This window comes from Pezoporus flaviventris, unplaced genomic scaffold (assembly GCF_033815535.1).
Source record: "Pezoporus flaviventris isolate CSIRO_AGI_PZ_B2104156 unplaced genomic scaffold, CSIRO_AGI_Pfla_v1 ptg000002l, whole genome shotgun sequence".
NCBI classification, from domain to species: domain Eukaryota; kingdom Metazoa; phylum Chordata; class Aves; order Psittaciformes; family Psittacidae; genus Pezoporus; species Pezoporus flaviventris.
The window spans coordinates 85605735-85633238 of record NW_026892550.1 but is presented as its reverse complement, the minus strand read 5'-3'; the positions used below and the strand labels follow the sequence as shown (position 1 = coordinate 85633238).

General features: G+C 38.6%; 1 protein-coding gene across 1 annotated transcript; it reads left to right on the top strand.

Annotated features, from left to right (window-relative positions):
* Positions 1–159: 159 nt before the first annotated feature.
* SLC13A4 (solute carrier family 13 member 4) lies at positions 160–27504 on the top strand. The gene is made up of 16 exons (XM_061444885.1): positions 160–1021; positions 6537–6665; positions 9787–9923; positions 10468–10649; positions 11380–11434; positions 13079–13118; positions 13784–13861; positions 15425–15615; positions 16399–16518; positions 19293–19394; positions 20574–20675; positions 21673–21770; positions 22890–23020; positions 23892–24053; positions 25210–25347; positions 25991–27504. Exons 1-16 carry the CDS (start codon positions 923–925, stop codon positions 26126–26128), a joined length of 1902 nt encoding a protein of 633 aa, XP_061300869.1. The 5' UTR covers positions 160–922; the 3' UTR covers positions 26129–27504.

Below are 27504 nucleotides of genomic sequence, written 5' to 3'. Positions count from 1 at the left end.
CTCATCAGTACTGGCATCTTGAAACAATAACAAACTGTTCAGCATCTTAGAAAAGGTCTTTTTGTACGTTTGTGTGCATGTCAGAAAGAGGAGGCTGCTGATTTTCTCAAAAGCTCTTACTGGCGTTTGGATAATGGGTGGAGCAACTACTACCTTCTACAGTCCTCATTGGTGAGTTAGAGATGAATGAAGCTTTTTAACAAGTTTTTGTCTTGCGACCAAGTATAATCTGTATTGGAATTGCTACGCTGTGAATTCTAAGCTCAAGGCAAAAGTAGGGTAAAGGTAGATGCAAAGTAGAAGCCAAAACTATAGCAAAGAGACAAAACCTGGAGAAGTTGCAGATGGTTTAATTTTTATTTTTTTATTTTTAAGAAAGAATACTTGTATATTTGGGTCTGTGCAATAAATTGTAGGTTTTGTTAATTTTCTAGAAGAAGAGAAACCTGTTATTTCAGACATTCAGACTACCAAACAGGAGGAAAAGCAGCCCAAAACATATCTTCCCTGGTTTATGAAAACAGGAATTACACTGCTAGATGATGGAAGAAAAAAACTTTCCAAAACATGGGGATAAGGATTCAACACAGCTATACCCTTCATTTTGAATTAAAAAGAAAAATTGTCAGAAGATCACTATGCTCCAACTTGCAAGCCTCTGCATGTTATGGTGTGAAAATAATTTGGATCTGCTGGTGAGCCCTACATAAACTGAATGTCTTTTTAATTGAAAAATCTTTTCAAAACAACAAGTTTAAGAAAAATATTTTAGGTGATTGGGTGGGGATAGGAAATGAGGCAGTGAGACACCATTCAGGGTAATCCAGGCACAGGTGAAGGAAAACGTGGAGTGGAAGTTGGAGTATCTGAGGAATCAGAGAAGAAACCCAAGGACAAGAAAGCCACCAGACAGTAAAAGAATATGGCAATGATGAAGGAGATTCTCCGATCCAGAAATCTCTTGCTTGTTGTTCTCATTCCACTTCTGCTGCTTCCTCTGCCACTCTTACACCCCAGTAGCGTGAGTACATTTTCATTTTCTTTTTTAACTAAACCTCTGAGTGCAGTAGGTAGTCATGCTGGATAAATCTGCAGTGTGAAAAAGAAAAGCAAAGACCTAAACAAGCGTTGCTCTTAGAAAAATCAAGGACTTAACTTTAAAGGATTGGGAAGGTCACTGAGAAGTTGTCATAGTAAAAACCAGAGCTGCCTTTAGTCATGTCACAAGCAGAGCTGAAAAACCAGGTGAAGCTAGTAAACCACTACTGTAAAGGAGAAATATTGTATCTTTTCTTTTTCTGCAATAATGTGTGTGTGGAAGGGGAACAGAACAAACATATCCATAAAATTTCCTTTAAGGAGAGGTCTTTAAAAGGAACACTTCCCATGCATTTAGTTTTTAGTAATAAGTATGCATGGAGGGACTTTCAATTTAGCGTGGGTTTATAGGGCAGCAACTCAAGTGAGGCAGGAGCTAGGACTGACAGACATGTAGGACCATACATGGCACTAACTATTCTAAAGCACGTGTAGGTACCTCTACTGAAACATTGTAGACCTGGCAGTAGCTAATAAATGATGTCTCATAGGCATACACAGCAATACAAAGGAGGGAACAGTTTGTGCTTAACACACAGACAAGGGAACAGGAGTAAATGCAGCTACATTCCGGGTACAATTTTGAAGCTACTGAGTGCCCTTGGCCATGTGGTTAACTCCTCTCTATGCACATCTCTGAAGTCATAAGCCATAAAATAAGAATGTTTTCCTGCCTTATAGAGATGGTGATGTTTAACTTATCAAAAGTGCAGTGTATTAAAAATTTTGCAGCTGGTGCTTCCATATAACCCTAGACATAAATCTGGCCAAATGGTGCAGCAATTCCAATTCTGTCCTCTACTCTGCTAAAGATTAATTCTTCCTTCCAGTACCAGAGGATTTGTGAATACTTCTGCTTTATCAAATAGAAAGGCAAAAGGCTAGAAATTGTATAGCAGCTTTAAAAAAATAAAACTGTAGTATTTTGTATTGAAAGGAAAACAGGATTCATGGAAAGGAAATGTTTCTATACTGCTGAACTGTATGTTGCACTTTGAATTGGTTTTCCTGCCCTGAACTTCGATTTATATCTCAGCTGTCCTCTTATAGCAGTTTTCCATCTCTTACCTCTCAAGACAGAATGAATGACAGATAATCATGCTCTTCTTCAGAGAACAGCAGGGCTCAACATTTTATAGAGGCTTGTTTTTAAAATGAGTTTAATCTCCCCCAATGTCACTGGAAGGGCAACATAAGAACAGATACTCCTGACATGTCCAAATGACACTATAACTGCAGTAGGTTTTTTGTCCCTTGAGAACCTCTTCTAGGAAACATGAGATTCACTGCATTAATATTTGTCACTTTTGTTTGCTCCCTGATGGACACAGAGACACACTATGCAACAAGGAGACTTTTTAATAACCAAGGGAATTGTAATAGCATCATATGAGTGCTGAGAGAGAAGTTAACTGACACTACTGCTGCAAGAATTGCTACTATACATTACAAGCTCCTCATGGTGTTGCTTTACTGAGAAGTGAGATGAAAAGACATCAGATGATGTTTTACATTCATTTTATATATATCTGAATGATCACAGATGGTAAATTATAGCTTTAAATCTGACCCAGGGTTAAATAAATGTTTATAATACTATTAAGAAAACATCAACACCAAATGAACTCAGTTGACAATACACTATTTAAGTGGCTTAGTGTGGTGTTTACTTTATTACAACCCATTGATTATGATTACTTCTTAAACCTGAAGATTAAATTTGCCTCCTGCTCACTTACTTATGTTTTAATTCATCATACAATTCTATTAGTTTTCTGTCTTTCTTCTAGAAGTCAGAATTACCAGGTGGTTTATATTTCCATTTCTGCAGGGAATCAGCTTGCAGTTTCTTTGATCAGCACAACTCTGGAAACATCAAAGGAACATTACATGTGTAGTGGCAAGAGAAATCATAGCGAGCACTAGAATTCAGAACTGTTTGCAGATACGGCTAATGGGAATACTGTCCACAGCTTCTTTTCTGTTGTCTTATGAAAAAGAATGGTTGGGTCAAAAATAAACCCGAGAAAATTTGCTTGAATTTTTTCCCTTTCCAAAGGGAACAGATGATGTATGTTCATTCACCTTTGTTTTTACTTACACAAGCTGAAAGAAGAGATTGATAGTGTGATCCCATAAGCTCAGAGAAGGTAGTCCAGAGGCTAGACTACCTCTTCTTCACACAGCTTAACCACACGCCTGCATGCTAGATATGCAATGCACATCATTAAGTGGTCAAATCTCCAAGATCTGACCAACAGAGTTTGTTCTTATTTTAACCGCTCTGAGATCTTCAGATCTCAGATGCTTTAGTTCTAACAGTTTTACGCATGACCCTTATTGTGATTTTTTTTTTAGCCATGCCTTCCTTTCAGCTCCTCTCCTTCCATGTAAGGGGCTAATTGAAGATAAGTGATAGTCCCTTCAACCATCACGTTTTCCTATTCTTCGCTTCAAGCCCTGAGAGGATCTTAACAGTAATTTTCAACTGTACAACAGGAAGTGAAAACAGTGAAACAGTTAAAATTATACAGCCACTACATCATTCCAGTACTTAGTAGCTCTGGTAACCATTAATTAAATATATAAATCCAGTTCAATTAAATAGAAGAGATTAATATGGTTTTCTTGGAAACGAGTTGTTTTAAAGCACTGAGAAAACAGAGAAAATTGTTAGATAAGCTGATTAAGTTTTTAGTGGAGATTATAAAACTTGGTTTTCCTAGTACTTCCTACTCAGTTTTATACCATTTTAAAATATGTGTTATTTTAGTTTTGTTTGTAAATTGATTACAGCCTAGTGTATAGGAAACAAAAAGACTCGATGCCCATCCGAGCTAGGTTTTGATAGAGATCCAACCTCCCTTTCTCCTATTCCATTCCCATTACAAGTCTAATTTATGGCTACACACAGAGGGGCAATAGAAGATAACAAGCTATGCTCAAAGAAATTAAAGGGAAGTCTATTTTTGGAGTAAGAAAATAGCTTGGAATGTAGTTAGGATGAAATTAATTTTATAAATTTTTGCAAGGTATCTCAAGGTATCATCTGGACTGCTTTAAAATAAAAATCAATGTTTTTTTCATTAAGAAGCATTTTTTTCCTCTGGATGTATGACAACTGCTAGATGTCATACAGAGCCCATGCAAACATAGTAACTTGTTAGCAGAAATTAATGAGCTAAAAAATAGTCAAAATGTGTCAAATAGTTACTAAGTCCCAAAAATGACCCTATGCTCTGCTTTTTGTGGAATATTAACCATGAAGTATGTTAAAGTTTTGGTTAAAGGTGACTGAGCAGCAAGTTGGCTAATGTTTACAAGCCAATCCATCAGCTCTGTGTCTCTCATCTAAAATAGTTCAGTCTTCCTAGCAGAAGTTACTACAAACCTCTAATGCCTGTCATGTCACCTTTTAAATTATTTAAATTTTTAAGTAATCTTTGTTTGTAAAGAGTGATCACTCAAAGTTGTTACAAACTGAACACCAATCTTTGGAATTTCAAAAGGCATAGCAATTCCGTTTTGTAAAATGCATGCTTCAAAATCCATGGACATTAAAAAAAAACCCTCTAATCTCATCCATTCTAAATCAACGTTCTCTAAGCTCTTTTATATTTTTTCTTGGTAGTAATGAAGCTACAACTGCTATTCAATTTTTAATTTCAATATTTTCCTGAAGGACCTGATCATAGAGGGCTAGTGAAACCTCTACTGGAGTGTTAAAACCTAAACTACTCTTCTATAATAGTTAAGTAAGAGAAACAGATATGCACATTTCCATGTGGTTCAGAGTTCTTATCCATTCATAAAGGAAGAAGCCAGAGTTAAGTTTCTTCAATAGCTTTTCAGATACTCTTTCTAGTCTCTAAATTAATTGGAGGTTATCTGATTCAAGGAAATTATGTTTCCTGATAACCTTATTTCAGCTATTTTGATGGTCCTGCCTGCTTGTATTAGAGCTGTTTAATGTTAACTTTTCTGAAATAGGAGTCAGAAAAGAAGGTCTGTCAGCTTCTGGATAAGTTTGGCTGCAATCTTTAAGCAAGTAAAGGAAATGGCACGTAGCAATCTATCTTAACTTTTTGTCTGGACTGTGTTCTGCCTCTTGTTACTATAAGCAGTACTAAAAAAAGAGGAGTAACTGACTGTGACTCTTGGTTAGGGGTGATGTAAAAAGGGACATGCAAATACAAGCTATTGATTCATTCCACTGAACCCACATCCATGTATAGTCTTGCTTCAAACTTCACTACATTGTTCATAAGACTGATGGGGGAAAAAAAAAGTGTAATACACACTCACTGATTTGCACAAGATTCTGTGGGAATTGCTTGTGTGACTTCTTGAAAGCTGCTTAATTTGGGAGTCATCCAGTCAGGAAACAAAAGTAATGAAATGGTGTTTTAACCCATTCAAGTAGCACTTGTGAACAGTGGAACCATACAGCTCAATAAGTTCCTATTCAGTGAATAATGAAGAATGTTTAGATTTTGTCAGCACTGGTGTAAATCAGTGCTGACCTAATTCCACAGAACTGCCAGTTAGCCCTAGTAATTTTTGTAATTATTAGCAGGAAATGTCCCCAGGTTTCTAAATATAACAAATTGAGCCTAAGAACTCCACTGTATGCCATAAAGGCAGACTTATTAACAAAAAAAAATGGACTAGAAGACTTCTGTGGAGTAGCTGTGTTTTCCTGTTAAAATGTTCAGCAGATAGAACCTTTCTCTGTCATATACCAGCTCTCCATGAACATCCAGCGTGATGTTGTCATGGCTTTCTCTACCAGAACCTTTGACAGCAGCAAATTTGTTTGATTAACTCTGTTGATCCACTGCCTCTAAACCCTTCAGGTCTGTGGTCTTCTTCCATGGGTCTGTGGAAATTATTTGAGAAAATAAAATCAACTGACGAAAAACTTAAGTTTGCACACTGTTAAAAAAAAAAATAAAAATTTTCAGAGCATTTCCAAAAAAAAAAACAAACTGTAGCTTTATCCATGCTATAGCAAATACAGATGTTCTCATCTGATTCTGAAAACTACAAGTTCCTGTTCTTGTCCAGTATTGGAGAGAAATATCAGCTCCACAGGACCAAACTGAGGAGCTGAACACTTGGTAAGTATTGGACTATTGCAATCAAACAAATCTGTAAATGCACATGGAACCATTATTCTGCTGATAAATATGTTTTTCACAATGTTTTGCCTTAGCTATTGCATGAAACCTCTCATTAGCATCATCTTCTGGAACTGGCCTTTCAGATGGTAGCCTAGATTTCACACCCAAATAGCTGCACCTTAGAAGGTTCTTATGCAGTACTTGTTCAGTTTATGTCCAGGCACCTGCAGTCTAATAAGTCTTATGAACACGTCCACAAGGTTTCCACAGCAGGTCGTGAGGCAGTCATGTAATCTCTGTGCTTTCTTCCTGCAGGAAGCTTCATGTGCCTATGTGCTGATCGTGACAGCTGTATACTGGGTTTCTGAAGCGGTACCTCTTGGTGCAGCAGCCTTAGTTCCTGCTTTCCTATACCCACTTTTTGGAGTCATGAAGTCCAGTGAGGTCAGACCAGTGTGCACTTTTTTATAATTTAATATACTTACTCACACTTAATTATTTGAATAAAACTAATCTTAATAGACTAACAAGACTAAGAGCTGTAGGAGGAAAAAAGGTGCATCTTATAATGTGTAACTTGGGCTGACCAGCTCTTTCTTCTAATGAAGATAGATATAGGAAAGGGTATATCAGTCAAGCGGCATGTCCATCCTGTCAGCTACTGCATCACAAACAATTCCTAAAACCTATTGCATCAAAGGATCACACCTTTCCACTTCTCCAAAACCATGTAAAGAGCAGTTATTTATTATGTATAAGGCAAGAGATTACATGTGCTAAACACAGTTACCATTTACCTGCTAACACTAGGTAATTTTGTTATCCAGGTGAATGTCTAGTCATTTTTCCAAACTGTAACCTTAGTGCTGTCTTGTAGCTGTAAGTTCTAAGGCAGAGTAGCCATACAAAAGTCTCCATGATCAGTTTTGGATTTGCTTACTTGAGTTATTTTTTGAATGTTACTTTCTTTCACGATATGCCAAAAAATTATTTTACTGCACCTACAGCTTTCCCCCTCTACATTTTTCTCTCTCTTTTTGAGGGTGAGGAGGTATCACACTTGATTTACAAAGACTAGAAATATGGATAAGAACACAGAAGAATATATAGCAACCATAAAATTGTTGAATTTCTAACACAGTCTAGCTCTGGGAATACCCATAAATGGGTCAAGCATGAACCAAGAGTTTTATGACCTGTCTTATTCCTCCCAGTGGTGTGACAACTGTGTAATATAATCAAATACATTTCCGTACCAACACAGTTAAATATTTTCAGGATTTATTTTTTTTTTAACATAAAGGTAAAGTAATATGTTTTCATTACAAGAATCTACAGCGTATTGGAGAAGGAAAATTTAAAGGCAGCCTGACAGAAATTCAATATAATATCAAATTATATGACAGGAAGACTACTGCAGAGAATGTATTATTTGCTTTAAGAACATTAAAAATCCTCCATATTTTAACATAATCAACTCTGACTATGCTGCAGTATTTCCATATGCTGTTTTGTAATGCCAAAGAAACCCACTGATGAACGGGATGGGTGCCCTGGTGACAGAAGATACAGAGATGGCAGAGTTACTGAATGCCTTCTTTGTCGCTGTCTACTCTGCTGCAGGCAGTCCTGAAGAGCCCTGTACCCCTAAGCCCTTAGATGAAGTCAGGTCGACGGAGCGGTTTGCCTTAGTCAATGAGGAATGGGTTAGAGACCAGTTGAGCAATCTGGACATCCATAAATCCATGGGTCCAGATGGAATGCACCCGCGGGTGCTGAGGGACCTGGCGGAAGTCATTGCTAGACCACTCTCCATCATCTTTACCAAGTCTTGGGAAACGGGAGAGGTGCCTGAGGACTGGAGGAAAGCAAATGTCACTCCGGTCTTCAAAAAGGGCAAGAAGGAGGACGCGGGTAACTATAGACCGGTCAGCCTCACCTCCATCCCTGGGAAAGTGATGGAACACCTTATCCTTGGTGCCATCTTAAGGCATATCAAGGATAAGAGGGTTATGAGGGGCAGTCAACATGGCTTCACCAAGGGGAAATCATGCTTGACCAATCTCTTAGCCTTTTATGAGGAAATAACACGGTGGATGGATGATGGCAGAGCGGTGGATGTGGTCTACCTGGACTTCAGCAAAGCATTTGACACAGTCTCCCACAGCATCCTCACAGCTAAATTGAGGAAGCGTGGTCTGGATGATCAGGTAGTGAGGTGGACTGTGAACTGGCTGAAGGAGAGAAGCCAGAGAGTTGTAGTCTATGGGGCTGAGTCTAGTTGGAGGCCTGTAACTAGTGGAGTGCCACAAGGGTCAGTACTGGGACCAGTATTATTTAATATATTCATCAACGATTTAGATGAGGGAATTGAGTGTACTATCAGCAAGTTTGCTGATGACACTAAGCTGGGAGGAGTGGCTGACACGCCAGAAGGCTGTGCTGCCATCCAGCGAGACCTGGACAGGCTGGAGAGTTGGGCAGGGAGTAACTTGATGAAATATAACAAGGGAAAGTGTAGAGTCCTGCATCTGGGCAGGAACAACCCCAGGTTCCAGTATAGGTTGGGGAACGACCTGTTAGAGAGCAGTGTAGGGGAGAGGGACCTGGGGGTCCTAGTGGACGACAGGATGACCATGAGCCGACACTGTACCCTTGTGGCTAAGAAGGCCAATGGCATCCTGGGGTGTATTAGAAGGGGGGTGGTTAGTAGGTCGAGGGAGGTCCTCCTTCCCCTCTACTCTGCCCTGGTGAGACCCCATCTGGAATATTGTGTCCAGTTCTGGGCCCCTCAGTTCAAGAAGGACAGGGAGCTGCTGGAGAGAGTCCAGCGAAGGGCAACAAAGATGATTAAGGGAGTGGAGCATCTCCCTTATGAGGAAAGACTGAGGGAGTTGGGTCTCTATAGTTTGGAGAAGAGGAGACTGAGGGGTGACCTTATCAGTGTCTATAAATATATAAAGGGGGAGTGTCACGAGGATGGAGCCAGGCTCTACTCAGTGGCAAACAATGATAGGACAAGGGGTAATGGGTACAAACTGGAACACAAGAGGTTCCACTTAAACTTGAGAAGAAACTTCTTCTCAGTGAGGGTGACGGAACACTGGAACAGGCTGCCCAGGGAGGTTGTGGAGTCTCCTTCCCTGGAGACATTCAAAACTCGCCTGGACACATTCCTGTGTAACATTATCTAGGTGTTCCTGCTCCGGCAGGGGGATTGGACTAGATGATTTTTCGAGGTACCTTCCAATCTCTAGCATACTGTGATACTGTGACTGATTGTCTGCAGGCAGTGAACATCCTGCTCAAAGAAGTAAAATTTCTCTTGATTTCTTCAAAGCTGAGAAACCTATCAACAAGTGGGTATTGAGCCTTGTTTTTTGTAAGCATGACATAAAATATTAAAGAGAACATTCTGATGTACGACTTCTTAATTTTTTTCCAGCTCCCTGTCATTTTTTCTCTAGAGGGAAATACCCCAATACCATATTTCTTCTCATTCAGCATGCTCTCTGTGTAGGGTAATTATTGCTTTTTAACTGTTTCCCCTTTACCCTTAATGCAGGTGGCTGCTGAATATTTCAAAAACACAACTTTGCTCCTCATGGGCGTGATTTGTGTGGCAGCTTCTGTAGAAAAGTGGAATCTTCACAAGAGAGTTGCCCTGCGCATGGTCATGATGGCTGGAGCAAAGCCAGGCATGTGAGTGAATCTTTGACTTCAGGATAGCATGAGCATGATAGCAGCAGCTTGAAAGATCAAAAAACAAGTCTGAATTTCCCATCCATGGGCAAAAGCTAGCTTGGCCTGGGGCTATTTTTCATACCCATCTTGCCTTTCAGAGTTGGAAAGCTTCCAATTTTTTTCATCCTCTTTCTGCCAGCTCCTACTCCTTGGCTTGTTGTCCCTTTGATTTATATGTTTTACTGTTACTGGTTTTAGTCTCTCTGTTCCTTCTCTGCCTGTTGTTAAACAAGCACAAAAGGATGCTTAAATCCTGGATATGTTGAAAACCGCTGTTTCTCACATCCCATCATGATTTCCATGTGGCAAAAGTCTTCCAATGGTACATTGTCTTACAACAGTTATCAGCACAAGGCAGCATTTTATCTGCACACAGCATAATATTTTGGCACCTGCAAAAAGACCCCATTTAGTTATCAGTTAATTAATGAAAATGTTAGGCAAGGAGGCCTTTAATATTTCTGAAAGTGCCTCAAAAAGATTTCCCTGTGTTGCACTCCAGGTTGCTTCTTTGCTTCATGTGTTGCACCACAGTGCTCTCCATGTGGCTTTCCAACACATCCACCACAGCCATGGTGATGCCAATTGTGGAGGCAGTTCTCCAGGAGCTAGTGAATGCTGAGGAGGAGCACGAGGTCATCAGTACTGCAGGCAGCACCATTACTGAAGAAAACAAGCCAATAGGTATTTGTCAATATTGGCCATTCTTTTCTCGCTTGTTTATCAGTGACCAGACTTGTTGATACGCATTATCCAAATTCTGTCAAGGTCAGAGCTGTCTGACTTGCACTGCCAAAGATGCTGGTCCACACTGTTTCTTTTGTACTCTGACACTTCTTTAAAAAATTAAAGAAAGTTTCAAGATGTGATGGAAGAATTGGAGCCAGGAAACTATTTGTAATGAATTAGGGCATGTACTGGAGTTTGTCTGTCATAATGTCTTAGGATTTTACAGGGTTGGAAGGAAATCTCTGAAAAGAAAGTCAAAGAAATGTAGAACAGATCCAAAGGCATGCTCTGTGACAATCTAACACTTGCCAATTTACCCCTCTTCTTGCAGGCTGCCTAGGTTAGAGCAGGTGTCACAGAAAAACGTGATAAGAGCTCCAAGGTTCATTTTGTTCGTTCCTTCCCAGAAAGAAAGAATATGGGATAAAAGGAACCTCTCTTTTCTTTCAATTCATATATTCCAGGCTGGAATTGTTTTCATCTAACCTTGTCTATTATATGTAGATATGATACTATTTTAATTGCCAGAGGCACATGATCAGGACGATATGACACAATAAAATGGTGCATAATGGTCGTAGAGTACCTGAGATCGCTTGGACAAGCTTTTGTTTGCTGTAGCTTTTCCAGGTTCAGTGGTATGGCCCAGGGTCTCAGCTCAGTTATTTCTCTTTGTTCATTGTAGATCTCAGCGAAAAGCACGGCCGACCTTCACTGGAGCTTATCTTCATCAATGAAGAGTAAGAATGAACCCTGTACATCACGACTGGAGATTTGAGCCCTATGCATGTTGAAAAGAGATGAACGCAGGAGTAGAGCCAGGAAGGGCAAGCAGAAGCTTACAAGTGAATGTTTCACATGTGACTGAAAAGGAAGGCCTGTATGAGAAATGGGATTAATGTAATGCTTTGGATTTAACTAAAACTTCCCAGTATTCATTTGGGTTTTTTAACTCTATGGCCATTTTAGAGAGAAGGAAAATATTTTTCAGGGTTTAAACCATCTTTTTTTTGAAGTCTGTGTTTTGTGCTGTATAAAAGAATGCTGTCCACAGATTCTTATTTCTGCTCCCCTGAAGGAATAGTGATGGGGAGGACCCAAGCACAGTATGGAGTACGCACAGGACGTATTTGGTGGGAAAACACTTACAGAGAATTCCTGAGGAAAGTCTCGACTGTCTGCATTCAAGAGAAAGATGAGAGTAGGGGAGCAGGGGGAGGAGGAACTAACAAAACTTATCCCTCTTCTCCACCAAAACCCTGTAAAATATTTCTTTCAATATAAACAAAGTTCTTTGGAAGTTTGAGATACTAACAGTTTCAACCAGGTCTCTATTTTGGGTAAGATCTAGTAAGGTTAAAAGGGCAAATTAAGAAAATTACTAATTTTTGTCAGATTATCAAGTTAACCAGCAGTTCAAGATACTTGAGGGAATATTCAAAGTTATCATCTTAAAATTATGTTAGAGGCTAAATCCTGAAGATCATTTTCTTACAAGGTGTGAGAATAAATTGCACAGTCCCTTCTTGAGCTCCTTCTGTATTGTTGACAGGCATTTAAAATAAAAGAGAAACAAGTTCTTGCTACACCTTTAAATACTTACTATAAAACGGACACTATCATTCAAACCCCACATATCGATGACTTTCAGTTAACTTTCAAGTTCTGAATAGTTTTGTCATTAGTCTGGAAACTAATGGGTTCTCCAATATTCCCTCTGCTATCTGTTTTCATCCCAGGCATATTTTTCGTGAGGTACAGAATCAAGTTTTCTGTTTGGCATTGTGCCATTAAGCCCTACCGAAGAGTGTGTGTGGGATGTTTCATGACAGAACTACTACTAAAAAGTATTTCTTGAAAAAGAGCTTGAAATTTGGTGGGAGAAGAAAAGTAGTACATCTGGAATTAAATTTGGTTTCAGTGTCAAAGTTCAGTGGATTGTTTGCATAGTCCACAGGCTACACAGGAAAGATTTTTATGAAGGCTTTAATGTGATACAGGTAGGCGCTCAGAAAGCATTGGAGAGGTTGGCAGAGGAAGAATTTGAGTAGAACAAGTCAGCAGTAGCACTGTATTGCTCGGATTCACTCTACTGTGAAGGAGTCTTTTCCTGGATTGGGGTATATACTCCCTAGAATATGTATTTTTTTTCTTGCGTGGAGGTGGAGCCCCATTACTATGCAGCTAGAGATAGAGCTGTGAAACATAATGACAAGTCTGGCCAAGACACCACATAAGAGGTACTAATAAATAGAGTTCTTCACCATTTCTGTAGATGCTGGTTCTGCAGCAGGTGTTGTCCCTCCTACCCATGATGTGTGCCTTTTAAGGGAGCTGGGTGAACAGGCATTTTTAAAGTATTATTTTCCTTTCTTTGTTTTTAGTGCTACCACTACTGACTTCAACTCCTTGATGCACTCAAAGGTATTGTCATAGGTAGTATCTTCTGAGTTATATTGCCTTTTAATGCAGGAACCATCAAAGTGCACACAGCTCTGCAACAAGCTGCTGCTTCCTTTATTTCAAACAGGTAGTGGTTGTTGGCAGAGAGTACGTAATGCAGAATGTCCTGCTTTGCATTTAACCTACCACCCTGCTTGCACAAAGGAACATTAGCTCTACAGTGCTTGTTATACTTACTGCTGGAGATCCTGAGATCGAGTCAGTAAACTAGCAATTTCATACAGTTTATAGTAAGTTCAGGTGTGATCTTTTATTGTCCAGGTATTGCCAGCTTCTGCAGCTGAGACATCTCAGTTACTAGAACAACCCACACATATCACCAAGTCTTAACCTCTAGCAAGAGACCTGTTAGATTCACCTACATAGCAGAGGGAGAAGACCCAAACTTATTATAATCTTATTTTAAAGATCACTTTAAAATAAAATCAGTTTGGTTTTTGGTTTTTGTTTTTTTCTCAGACAAAATTTTAGTAGAGTTTTTTGTTTGGTTGTTTTCTGTTTGGTTTTGTTTTTTTGTTTTTTTTTTTCTTCACTACCCATGACCTTCACAAATCATCAGGAATCCTGATTTAAGTGCTCCTAGGAAGAGAAGAAAGGCTAATCCAAAGGCATTTGCCTCCCTACAGAATATGAATGGTGTGCACATGGTAAACAACCCTATTGGAACGATGAATTCTAAGAACAATGGGCAGCACCTACCTCAGGTAAGGTTGATGTTAGATCCGGGTGGTGAGGGAAAAGACAGATGTGACCATCACCTGCTCCCACTCTTTCATATTTGTTCCTTGAAAGCTGTGTTACATGAAATCATTCTCCACCATCCTACAGCAGCCATGGCTTGGCCCTTTGCTAGTTCTTGCTCCCATTTAGATGCCCCCAACACAGCTATGTTCAGAAGACCTTCCCCCAGTGGCCAGTACAATGCATATTAGCTTTACATTCAGCAATGTGATCACAAGTTTTCCTTCTTATTTTGCTGTTCTACCCACTTTATTTCTGCAAAGCCTCCTTGGGAAAAACAGACAGACAAAGGAACAGACAAAACCCCCAACCCCCCCCCCCCCCCCCCCAAAATCCCAAACAAAACAAAACTCAACACAAAAATAGTAGCCCTGACTTGAAAAAACCCTACTCAGAACTAAACCAGCAGCAAGCATGGACCATTTAACTTCTCAGTCGATTAGTCTTAGTATCCACTTTTTGTCTTGCCAAATATCCACCACCAAAATACTTCATTACATCAGCCCATTGCAGAATTTCTACTTCTCCTGAGCAGATCCAAGAAATGATTGCTGTTTGGACTACAGTTACGTAGTATCTTGATGGTATAAGCTGATGTTCAGGAAAGATTGGCCTAAAATCTATACACAAATTTGCATTCACAGTTCAAAAGAATCTGAGTGTATGCTTCCAGAAAAAGGTAAATGTGCTGCTCCTGGTACTTAATTGTCTCTTATACCCATTTCCAATACATAATCAGTGATTATTTTGTAACTAATATATTCACTTCTCTTTTAACCTACAGGGATTTTTGCCAGGGTCTCCTCACCATGATGATGAACCATAGCATGACTGATTTTACTACATAAACCCAAATTCAAATTATTAAAATTAACAAATCTATCTGAACCATTTTCTGCATTTTTCCTGATTCTAGATCACAACCTTGGGAAGCATGTGAAGTGCCTTGAAGTGCTGTTTCTTTTTTTCAAGTTGATTTTTCAATGCAGAAACTTTCCTGTCACTGCTAAAAAAAGTTTCTTTTGGAGCAGTATTTTCCTGTAGCTTTTTCTTCCATATGCCCATTGCACAGCCTTTTTCATGCTGTTTCTGAGACACCTAGCACTCTATTCCTAATTAGAGGCTCTGAGCCAGTACAAGTGCAAAAAGACTACCAAGCATATGTCTGGTGGCTGCTCATAAGCCTCAAGGATTATGAATTCCTACTGCTGTAGTTCTAGCATCCTGCCCCTGCAGCCCACAGAGGGTTTTGGTATCCCTCTGAGATTCCAGTCAGAACTGGAGCTGGCCCAAACCATAGCCAGAAGTCTGATTATTGTTTGTCTTACATTTCTGCCACAGACCAGGCAATTTCAGGCCCCTGGACGGGTTTCTAGTTCCGACCGCAGTTAATCCCTGTGAAGAAAAAACTGCCCCCCCTTAAGCAAGCCTGTTGTTTCTCTGGGACCAATATTGCCATGGCATTAGAGCCAGTTGGGCTGCTGTTCTGATCACCTGCTTTCTGTGGTTAATCTGTTCCCTCACAGGCTCAGATACTGGTCCTGCCTCCGAAGCCCTCAGAACTGGGCCTGACCACCAAGTACCGGTACCAGACCAGACATGACCACATGGTCTGTAAATGCCTCTCACTGAGTATCTCGTACGCAGCAACCATTGGAGGACTGACAACCATCATAGGGACCTCAACTAGTCTCATATTCTTAGAGCACTTCAACAAGTAAGTGATATTCTGGTTGTGTGAGAATGATGGTTGGGTCATTATTGTCTCTGTGCCTTTCCCCACAGGTTATCTACCACCTCAACGAACCCTTGTAAGTCACTCTTTCTAAAGGCAATTTTGTTTCCTCCTCTGATGGAGGAAATGTAACTTTTCTTCATGCACAGAGCAGATTCTGAATATCTACTGCAACCGCTGTTGTCATAGTATCTTTCATCTCTCTCCCTGAAATGGTGGTAGAAAAGAAAACTAATTTTGGAAGCCATCCTTAACCCAAGGATTCACATTTTACTTTATTTTCAAAGATCTTGCTGTTAGGACAATTGCACCAAATGCATGTGGGACATTTTTGTCAGAGCCCAGCAGACTACAGTCATTATTTGTGTGATCAACGGTAAGACATAAATAGCGATTCTAGGTGAAATAATTCTTTAGTCTGTCATCATTAAAAAGAGCTTTAACAAAATCAACAAGTAAGGCCAGAATTTCACTCCAGATAACTCTTAGGGGTTTTGTGTGTGGCTAGACAATCCAGACCATCTGGTCTTAAGAGAGAGTACTATATGGCTCATCTCTTGGTCAGGCACTGTCAATGATTGACATTCTATGGCAGTTGGTCTCCCTATGCACATATAATGCAGCTGTTGCAAACACATAGTGACACAATTTTTCTATCATGCTGTGACATATATATATGTGAGTGGGCATGTGCATCTATGTGTACTGGAGGTGCCTGTCCTTTTACTGTTCTAACTTCTTGTGCATCCTTTTTTTCCTTTACAGTCGCTACCCAAAGGCTGAAGTGGTGAATTTTGGAACCTGGTTTTTGTTCAGTTTCCCCGTCTCCCTCATCATGTTGGTCCTGACTTGGTTCTGGATGCATTGGCTGTTCTTGGGTTGCAAGTAAGTTCAGGTTGTTCAAGATGCATGGATTAGAGAAGCAGGGAATCTGTGTATCCTCTAGAAAATCTGTCATAATGAACTTTCCAGTTGCAAATGGCAAAATCTAAGCCACAACTTCCTTCTTCTTGACAGAACAATTACTGGAGGAAATCTTATTGCTTAACTGCACTGCATTGGCAGCAGTGTACAGTATTGCTGCTTGAGAGTGAAGTGCCTAGGTATTGCTGATAGAATTCTTTACTGTGCATTCAACTGGTTTTTTTTTGATTCTTATGACCAATAGGATCCCATTGTGGACCAAAAACCTTGTCAAAAGTCCTTTCAGAAAAGTACAGCTTAAAAGATTAATAGAAAAACAGCTACAAGTGAACAAGTTACTTTTCAGGTCTGCCCCCAGCTCAATAAGATTAATGTAAGACCAGTTAAAAGTAAACAGACTCCATATGTATTTCTCTAATAGCCTAAGAGATGCACACCTTTTGATACCAGTAAGTCCCTCAGCCCTAAAATAAGAACAAGATTGAGTCTCCCAGTTCATTTGTACCACGTATGTCCTTTGCAGTACTCAGCAACAGCAGTTAGTGAAAATTGCCTAAATGTGTGCATTTAGAGTGGATTAGTTAACATGCATTAAATTTTGGTGCAGACACATTTACTCAGAATTAAAGTGACCTTAATTTGATTTAGTTTACTCTTAAAACTGACATCACTAATTTATTTCACCTAAGATAATGAATACATTGATAATGACTTCTGCTTGCTGCTGACCTTGACTAGATTTTGTAGTTCCAAATTAAAATGCTAAAGTAAGTTTTTGGTTTTTTTTCTTGTTTGTTTGTTGTTTTTTTAATTTTGAAAAGAAACAGGCCTTAACATGACCCTCAATTATTTTATTTTTTTTTAAATAAACATAATTGAAATTCCACATTGCATCCAAGACCTCTTGCTGTTTAATGATGTTTTAAATAATACCGGCGACTGACGCATTATCGACTTTTTGAGAAGTACTGGTTGATTCCAGGCCTCCTTAATCTCTGAGTCCTGTTCACTGCAGTTCATTAAACAACATATTATGTTAGGATATGGGCTACAATACTCTTCTTTCACATCCGCCTAAGCCTAGAAACACTTATGTTTTTATAACATGATGCCTAATGTCTGTGAATAAACGTTTACTGAATTTCTGTAATGTTAACGTTTTTTTCCTGGGAAGCCCATTGTCATCAGTGGGTTCTTACCTGACCCAGTAAGACCTTGCTTTTTAGGCTCTAGACTAGATCAAAGAGCAAGGATAATGGACCCATCAAATGATTTTCACCAGCAAAGCAGAGCTAAGAGTAGAATCATTACTATAGAAGTGACCATTATTTAGTTCTTCTCTTCAGCTGGAATTTACTGGAGTGTAACATCAAGGTTTGAGAGGAAATTTAAATACTTAGAGTTGCAGTGCTAAGAGCACTAAAACCAGCTGTCACATAAGTGCCCATTTACAAGTGAAATGAAAAGCCTGTTCAAAACTTTTTGTTAAACAGACATGGTCTGTCTGCATCTTGATCTATGCAAATTCCTTAGAGAATCTGTCCTTAACCAGATACGTAGAAGGAGATCATAGTCCCTGGTTTGGCCGGTGCTATGGCATGGATCTCTAGTTAGATACCAAATAAGATATTGAACAGCAGGAACCAGAAAAGCAGTCTATTGTGTTCCCATGGTATTTCATTCACTGACGTCCCTGTTGCTGCAGCCTATTTTAGACTGTCTTAGCTGCAGATGTTTCTCAACCTACCCAACACACCTTGTGTCAGAGGGCACAGCTGGAGTGGAAAATCAGAGATCTGTGCCTCAAGCCACAGCAGAGTAATGTTACTGGAAAGAAGAAAAGTAAAAGGTTGTAATGAGCCTACAAGTATATTAATACAAATCAGGAATGTCCAGGCTTTGTTATGGTATGAAGGCAATCTGAATAAACTAAGGATTTTACCTAATTTTCATACAAATGTGGAGCAGGTTTAAATATATTTAGCTATGAAATATGTTTGCACTTGTATGTCCCTGGCAGAAGTACAGGGATTTTTCACCAGGACAAAACACTAGGCTGATTGCCTTGGTCTGTGGCAGAGGCAATTTGGTGCTACAGTGATTGTGCCTGGCTTAGAAACAGCTAATATTATTAGAAACAGACAGGTCATGAAAGCTATTTGGATCCTCAGCTCAGCTTTCCCACATTGCCTACTGTGAATCCTGAATATTCAAGTCAAACCTGGGCACAAAAGCCAGACCAGGCCCCATAACGTGTTGGGTACTCTTGATCCAACTGGAAAGCAGTCCTCTATTAAATATCTATTGACAGCTGGCCTCTTGTCACTGTCTGTCAATGTGATGACACAAATTATCCATTGGAGGTTTCTGGCACCAGAAAAAAATCCAGCCAACTCCAGCTGTTTGAGGAAGCCTAAACAAAGGGAGACCAGCCACAGCTACAGATGGCTCAGTCAGTTATCAGTTAGTATTAGTTAGACCACCTTCCTACTATGTCTAGGATTGAATCTCAGAAGATCTTGAAACTAGACTACGCAAAGATCTCATGCAGTAATTTCCTTTCCTATTGCCATCAAGCCTTGCCCCAGCCACATCTTCTCCCAACAGCCTCTGGCAACTAGAATTTTCAGTTTGCCTCATTACTGTCATTTTTTATGAGGGTTTGCTTTTTGTTGCTTTGGTTTTTTTTTTTCACTTGATGCCCTTGTCTAATTTTACTGTGCTACCTACCTCAGTTTTAAAGAGACCTGTTCTGTGAGCAAGAAGAAGAAAACCAAACGGGAAGAAATGTCAGAGAGAAGAATTCAAGAAGAATATAAGAAACTGGGAAATGTTAGGTAAACCAGACCTGCCTTCCTCAGGAATTTGCCTAGGGAGGAGCATCCTTTCATATTGCCCTCCATGTTACCTTTGGCTCATGTAGGTTATTCGTAAACTCTCAGTTCTTTGTTCTCCTTTCCAGGATAGAAGCAGAACTAAATGTAAAAATGAACCAATATTAAAGACTGTTAAAAGTGTGCATTTATATAGTTGTTTATTTATTTCTGAAGAAAAAAAGAAATAAAATGAAAGATTCAGGTTTATACAAGGATCCAAAGGTCACCTGAGTCAAAGTTTGTCTCTGCTTTTGAACTAACACACAAACTGTTATAGAACACCACTTTGCAATTCAGGCACATACTTATTTTAGTGGATAGAAGTTCACTGTTTAGCTAAGGCTTTGCAGCAGTCTCTCATGCCATGAGATGTCCAGCCTTCCCAGTTGCCATCATTTTTTCATGGTGGTAAGAAATGTCTCTAAAGATTATTTTGTAATATTTTAATTTTTCAAAAGGGGTGATACCTCATAAAACCATTATTCTCAAAATATATTTGTGTTGTTCAACTGAAATGTTGACAGATCAACTTGCTGAATATGATCAACTCTGAATCTAGACTGCTGTTCAGACTGTGCCTAAATATGAAACCATACTTAATTTAAATTTACCCTACATTAATTAGTATTAATGTAGGGTAAATTTAAATTATATACTCAGTATCCTCAAGTCACCTTGTATTTGTTCCACGTGTTTAAAATACCTGTGCTAATTTACATTGCAATTTGTTCATACTTTTTCTACACTTTTAAAAAATGCAATAAAAAGTGTTTAGAGTGGAATATTAACATAAGCTTTAACTTGTTAACACATTTAATTAGATAATAATCCAAATACAAAGCATTTATAGATATTTTTCCTTAGGTCTTGCCCATGAAAGATTGAATTGCAAATACAGGTCTTTTTAGCTTAATTTTTTACTAGGTTTAGAGAGTTTTCATCTGTGAGCCAACTGTAAAATTCTTTAATTCAAATTAGTCTTCTTTTCTATTTTCTGTATTTTCTGGGTTTTATCCTTTTTATTTTGGAACTAATTTCTACTTTTTCACTTCTGGAACTTGCTCTTAGGTTTTCAGACAGACCATGGATTTAATTCCTAGAGGTTGTTTTGTTTTGTTTTGTTTTGTTTTTTACTTCTAGCTATCCTGAGATGGTGACTGGATTTTTCTTCATTCTGATGACCTTGCTTTGGTTTACCCGTGAGCCTGGCTTTGTACCAGGATGGTCATCTTTTTTTGAGAAGTAAGTGAAATTACCTAAACAATCACAGAGGAATATAGCCTTGCTCCTTTGAAATTTCTGCAATAATTTTTGTCCTTATACCATTATCAGCCGCTTTTAATAAGGTGGTGAAAAATGAAGTCTTGTTAATCTACATCTGTTCACACGATGGAAAATCGTATTCCGTCTCAATAAACAGAGTGAATTAAATAGAGAAAGTAAAATAAACATATTTCAGGCGTAAAAAAAATAGGAGGGTCAGATTCTGAAGTTAAAACATCTTAGTGCATTCATATAGAAGCTGTCAATGGAATAGATTGCAAATTAATTAAAATTGTTCATTTCAATTGAATATTGCATAGATGGTGATTGAAGCAAATAATTGTTATTTTATTTTAAATAATGTTGAATCAAATTTTATTAAAAGTAACCATAACACAGTAAGCATATAAAAGAATAAGTGATCTAAAGTTAAATTTTATTTAGTTTTCTACTGCATATTTTTTTTTTTTAATCCTACTTTTGATAGAAAACCAATTTCTAATATTGGGATTTCCTGAGGCAATCTGGAGTATGGCACTCCTCAAAATATTTTCTCAGGATGAATTTTAAGCATTTAATTTAACATCAATCTACAGTTCATTTCTAAAGGACCACTTGGGTGTGGCTTTTCTCCAGAATGTGTTTACAGTTTCTTGCTGTTGGTAAACACACTGTTTTTCTCTACTTCCAAGTTATTAGATTTGTAAACCAAAAGGGATTCCTTTTTTTTTATCCACTGGAATATTAAAATTTGTTGAACAGTGATTGAAGTTGGCTATAGAAGTCAGTTTAATAAACAGGAAAAAAAATCCAATTTAAATCGTGAATATGTAGACATGTATTTCCAGTGTGCTGTTAGTAAGACTTCAGATGTGGAAATACAACTTCACCTGCAACAATTACTTGGTACCGTGTTCCTTGTTTGGAAAGGTTTCTTTAGTGTACTTTTATGATAACCCTACTGTTTCTTTCCTAGGAAAGGTTACAGAACTGATGCCACTGTCTCTGTATTTCTTGGTTTTCTCCTTTTCCTGATTCCAGCAAAAAAGCCTTGTTTTGGAAAACAGGAAAAAGGTGAGGAAGATGCAGCAAGAAAGAGATCTGGTACATTTTCCAGTGCCCTTAATGACATATTTTTATTCTCTGTAAAATGTTCCAAGGAGAGATTTTTATTGTGGTGGATCAGGGTTCAGTGATCCAGTATCAGCCCTTTCTACATCAAACCCCCATTTTTTGTTGCTTTAGCTCATACTGTCTCATCCAAAAAATGGCAAATATATCTCTTGCCTGAGGCCACTATCTCTTCTTAACAGAGTTAACAAAATTTAGGACTGAGTTTTAGGAAAGGTTCAGATGGAGTTCCATAGAGAGAAATATAATGTAGATGCTTGCAAAATTGGTTGAAGATAAGCTCTAATAAATAATTTGGTCATTACTTATAGAGCAGAAATAATCAATAATGTCATAAAATAAGCATAAAAGAGGTCACTAACTGTCAGACAAAGTGTCAATTTTGTGCAATGCTTCCCTTACAGTCTTCTTGACAATAATTTCACATTCACGTTTGGGTAGCACTCGGTGTTGATAAGTTTGCTGTTCCAGGCTTTCAGCAGTCTTGTGTAAAAGTCATATTGCCTGCATAGAGTCTTATGTAGAGCTACAAATGTTTATTTTTTTATGCTGACATATATTATGCAGCATTTAGGAAAAAAATAACACTAAGAAAATACTCAGGCATCTAAAAAATAATGTCCTCACGTAAAACCTAGGGGCATAAATACACTTTATCAAGCTTCATGGCCTACTGGGAAGAGTAAATGACCTTCTTGGAGAAAATAATCCCATTGTAATTTAATTTCTCCATTTTTGCATTCTACGTATATTTTGCATTTGTATCAACACAACAGAGCACATAGTCCCTCAAAAAGCTACAGAATGAAACACATGGGTTTATAACTGCTAGCATCAACAGATCAGCCAGGGGAAGGCAGGGCATTTGGAACTAATAAGCTGCATTTTCTGAGGCCAAGCTAGCCAGAGAAATAGGCTATGTGCTTATTCACCTCTTTCACAGATACTTCTCAAGGTAACTCCCATGAATACTACATTATTCCTATTAGAATGAAAAATGCAAAGATCTTTACAAAAGGGCCAGTGTAACACTGATCACACATTTGCTTTATTTTGATACAGGAGATGGTGAAAAGTCAACAGACATTAACACACTGGATCCTATTATCACCTGGAAGGACTTCCAGAAGACCATGCCCTGGGAGATTGTAGTGTTGGTTGGAGGAGGTTATGCCTTAGCAGCTGGATGCAAGGTACCGATTTAGATTTTTATCCTCCTTCCTAATAGAATTATAAACCTGGACTTTCATCCCTCTGTATGCTCCCCAGTTTTGATTTACAATGTGGATACTTTCAAGTTGGTATACAATCTACTCCCTACTCCCTGCACTCAATGGACAGCTATCTAGCTAGCAAAAAGATGGTTACGACTTGTTAGTTGTGTGAACACCTGCCATTTCAGATGGTTTTTGTAAAGCATCTGAATATCTAGATATTCCTACAAGGCTGGCAGACAGGACAGAGGATCTGAGGAAGATGTCGCACTTTCTCAACTAGCAACTAACCAGATAGAGGGGGAACATCTCAGCTGCCACTGGATGCTCTTCTTTAGGCAACTGAGTCAAGTTCCTAGTGCTGACTGGACAAAATACTCTAGGCTTTACTGACTATAACTACACTCAGTATAATTCATTAATACACATCTACCTCTCCTATAGACTTTTACATGTAGACAACTAAATTTGTATATTTTAATCTCAAAATGAATTCTACCCAGATTGTGCAATCCTTCACCACCAATTTGCAATACTCCAGATGCGTAAGAAAGAGTGAAGATCAGTATAATACTAAAAATACCTTTTTGGTATTATACTAAATTATACTAAAAATACCTTTTTAGTATTATTAACTGCCAACTGTAACTCTTTGTTACTAGGAGCAACTATTTATGGGGCACTCCAGTGAAATTCAGTTTACAAAACAAAAAAAATTGCATAACGCACTGACTCCAACTTTGTTTATTTGCTGGTGGCATTCTCTGATGCAAACTGCTCCAAAGAGAAGAATCTGTTTTAAAAGTATACTAATTATTCAGTAATTCTTGTGCTTCTGACCTTCCTCCAGACCTCTGGCCTCTCTACATGGATTGGAAGCCAAATGCTTTCCCTCAGCAGCCTTCCGTACTGGGCTGTAACTCTGCTGGCCTGCATTTTGGTGTCACTAGTAACAGAGTTTGTCAGCAATCCAGCAACTATAACCATCTTTCTACCTATTTTATGCACCATGGTGAGTAAAAGCAATGACATTTTAAGTCTGTTTTTTCCTGATAAGCTTCTGGGAATGTTTCAGGTTGTCAGGGTATTGGCACTCTATTTGCCAATAAAACAGGAGATTGATGACGAAGGCAGAGGAAAGAGACACAGATTTCATTTTATACTGGAATAGGAGTTACAGAAAATTCTCTGATTTTCTTTCTTTGTAATATGAAGCTTTTCTTACCAAGAATGTGGGTCATTAATCGTATTTCCCTATTATAACAATTTTATGTGATTGTCCCAAAGCATACTATGTGAACAGCTCTGAGTTAATATGAAAATATGGTCAGATGAAAATAAGTAATTATGTTTGTATGGCTTATGAGTTCAGATTTACTTCTGCTCCATGCAGGGAGAGACTCTCCTGAAAAAAATTTAGATCAGTAATATATCTTTAGTAGTCTGAATTGCCGTCTTAAGGCAGTGTCTCTTTTTTGACTGTAAAAGTAACCTGGAAACACTTCCCTTCCCAAAATGAAGTTAGCCTTGTGAGTAACCTTACCTTTCCCTCTGACATAAAACTAGGCCATGGCAATGTAAACAAAAATGCAACATTTCACCAATACTGACGGCTGGAGTGGAAGAACAATTCTCTAGAGACCACTATCAAGTGACATGTGTGTTTGGACTACAAAAAACTAGTTCTCTCAATCACCATTTAGGACAACTTTACATAATGGTCTCAGTATATTAACAATTAAAAGAAGGACACTCTTCATGTCAACTCGCTGTGACTTCTGTTGGGATAAGACTGAAGTAGCAGTCAATGTTAAGATCCAGAAGACACAATGCAGAATGTCATGGAAAACAAGTGAGAAAATGAGCAGAGGTGGTCTAATAGTAGCAATATCCACACTCCCTCACTGTGAAACGTCTCAAGAGAAATCCCTGGAGCATGATCAACTCCAAATTTTTGCACTTCTTAAAAAAAAACCCAACAACCAACCAAACAAAAAAAGATCCAAAGCAAATAAAAAAAAATACTTCTACACTTAAGTTTAGAAACTAGGGAAATGAGATCCACAGAGTCTTGTCTTCACATAAAGCAGAGAGGGTCCTTTCATCCTAATTGTGAGCAGTGGCTTTCCTTGGTTAAGTGAAACGCCTCTCTCCCTCTCTCTTTCCAGTCAGAAACCCTACTTATCAACCCTTTGTACACCCTGATTCCTGTCACCATGTGTATCTCATTTGCGATGATGCTACCAGTGGGTAATCCTCCAAATGCCATTGTCTTCAGTTATGGGCACTGTCAGATTAAGGATATGGTGAGTCTTGAGATCAGGTATATCCCCCCATGCTTCATGAAACCCCAACACCTTGTCCTCATATCAAACAGCAATGATAATAACTATGATATTGGTGCTAGTATGAAGCCTTCATATTAGAGACTGCACTGCTGCTTTGCAATTGAGCTGTCAGGTTAAGAACATCTATACATCTGCTGTATGATATATGTACTTCTCAACTTTAATTTTCATGAATGCAATAGTTTAAAGAGATATTAAAGAACAGGAATACACAATCCTTTGCATTGACCTGTTAAGAAAAGCACAGGAGAGCATAAGAAATTAAATTTATCACATAGCTCCACAGTAAGTCATGTAGTTATCACCCTGCTATGAGTGATATAACTCCCCATTCTGATTATCAAATTGAGAAGTACAAGTGACAAACTGAGCATTTTTCCAATGTACTGCATCAGCCCCTGACTACCACTCCTGAATACTCCCCACAATGGACAGTCTGATACATAATACTTGTGCATTTCTGGCTCTAGGAAATTAGTATATCACACTATATATAAGTCAGTATACATACAGACACTCTACTGCTTTCTTTTTTCCATGTTAACTGTTCCATGTTAACAAGTTGCCATTGACCATGCTCTGATGTATTTTGCTTTTGTAGGTGAAAGCTGGCCTGGGTGTAAATCTGATTGGCCTAGCTGTGGTCATGGTGGCAATCAACACTTGGGGAATTAGACTCTTCCAGCTGAATACTTTTCCAGAATGGGCAGTGGTCAGCAACATCACTAACCAAACATAATCTCCAAAGGAAAAAAAAAAAAAATAAAAAATTGCAAGACCAAAGTGAGTTGGGACAAACTATTAAACCTACAATGCACATATGAAGAAAAGAGAACTTCTGGATACACAAAACTAGGATCCATAGGAAAACCATGAAGAAAATCCACAGGGAGATCTTCTGCATAAGCTTTTCAGGTCTGAAAATCCGTATGAGTTAAAAGGAAAGATTAGCTTTGCTCTGTTATTGCTTTCCTTATGATACATAACTGAAAAAAAAGTCTCCTCCAAGTTGTCTGCCTATGGCTTTTTCATGCCTGAGAGCAATTATGTAGGACTTGTAAAACAGGGGATAGAGGACTCCAGTGACAGAAGACACTGTACTCAGTAGTAGGGTATAATCCTACCATTAATTCCTTTAATTCTTTATTAATCCTACCATTAATAAAGAGAATGGAGAGTCTTATTCCCAAACCAAAGTTCTATAAGTCTACTTCTTTTAAAGGCTAATTATTATTCTTCTTTTGAGGTGACTCATCGCCACATTGGAAAATATCCAACACTTTCTCACCTCACCCATATGGTCTGGACAGAAACACAGCTACCAACTCTCAGCTACAGCACTTCAAAGGGATAATAGAAGACACTAATCAGATAGGAAGTCGTCTCCTCGGAAGGAGAATCTTTTTTTCCCACAGCACTATTATAGTTTCCAATATTGCAGTACTTGCAATCTATGATTTGGAACGAAGAGCTTCAGAAACAGAAAGTTTTGTTCAATACCTACTTTCTTTGCCATTGTACTGCAGCTTGAACAGGGGAAGCTGTGACCAGTAAAACCTTACCAGGCCAATAGACCCATTGCTCTCCTCTGTCTTTGGCTGCTGTTTAGATAGTTATGATTCCTCTGACAGAGATAGTACAATGACATCCAAGATGGCACTCAGTGCTGCTCCATGAAGGGAGAGGGCTGAAGTGGAGTGGTGCTGGTGTATCTCCTCATCCTGTGCATTCACTTGAACATCACACCCACCTGCTCTCTAGCAGCCCAGAGAACAGGCACTTCAAATGTAGGAAACTGTGACATAAGGCAGATAACTACCAAATCAAAAGGCTAAACTTTTTATCATCTGCAAAGTGAATGCCCTGCTTTTCTGATTGGATCCTTGCAATACTCAGTAAACCTTTTCTTGTATTATGTCTTGTTTTTAATAATTTGTTTAATGTCAATACATTGAAGCTGTATATTAGGATGATTGGATCTCATGTAATCACACTATACATATACTTTAATGAATTTTTATGCTTTCCACTTACAATCTAGGCTCTCTAGCTCTTAGTGTGAATGTCTATTCTGCAAAAATAAAATGTCAATAAAATGAACTATTCATGACTGCA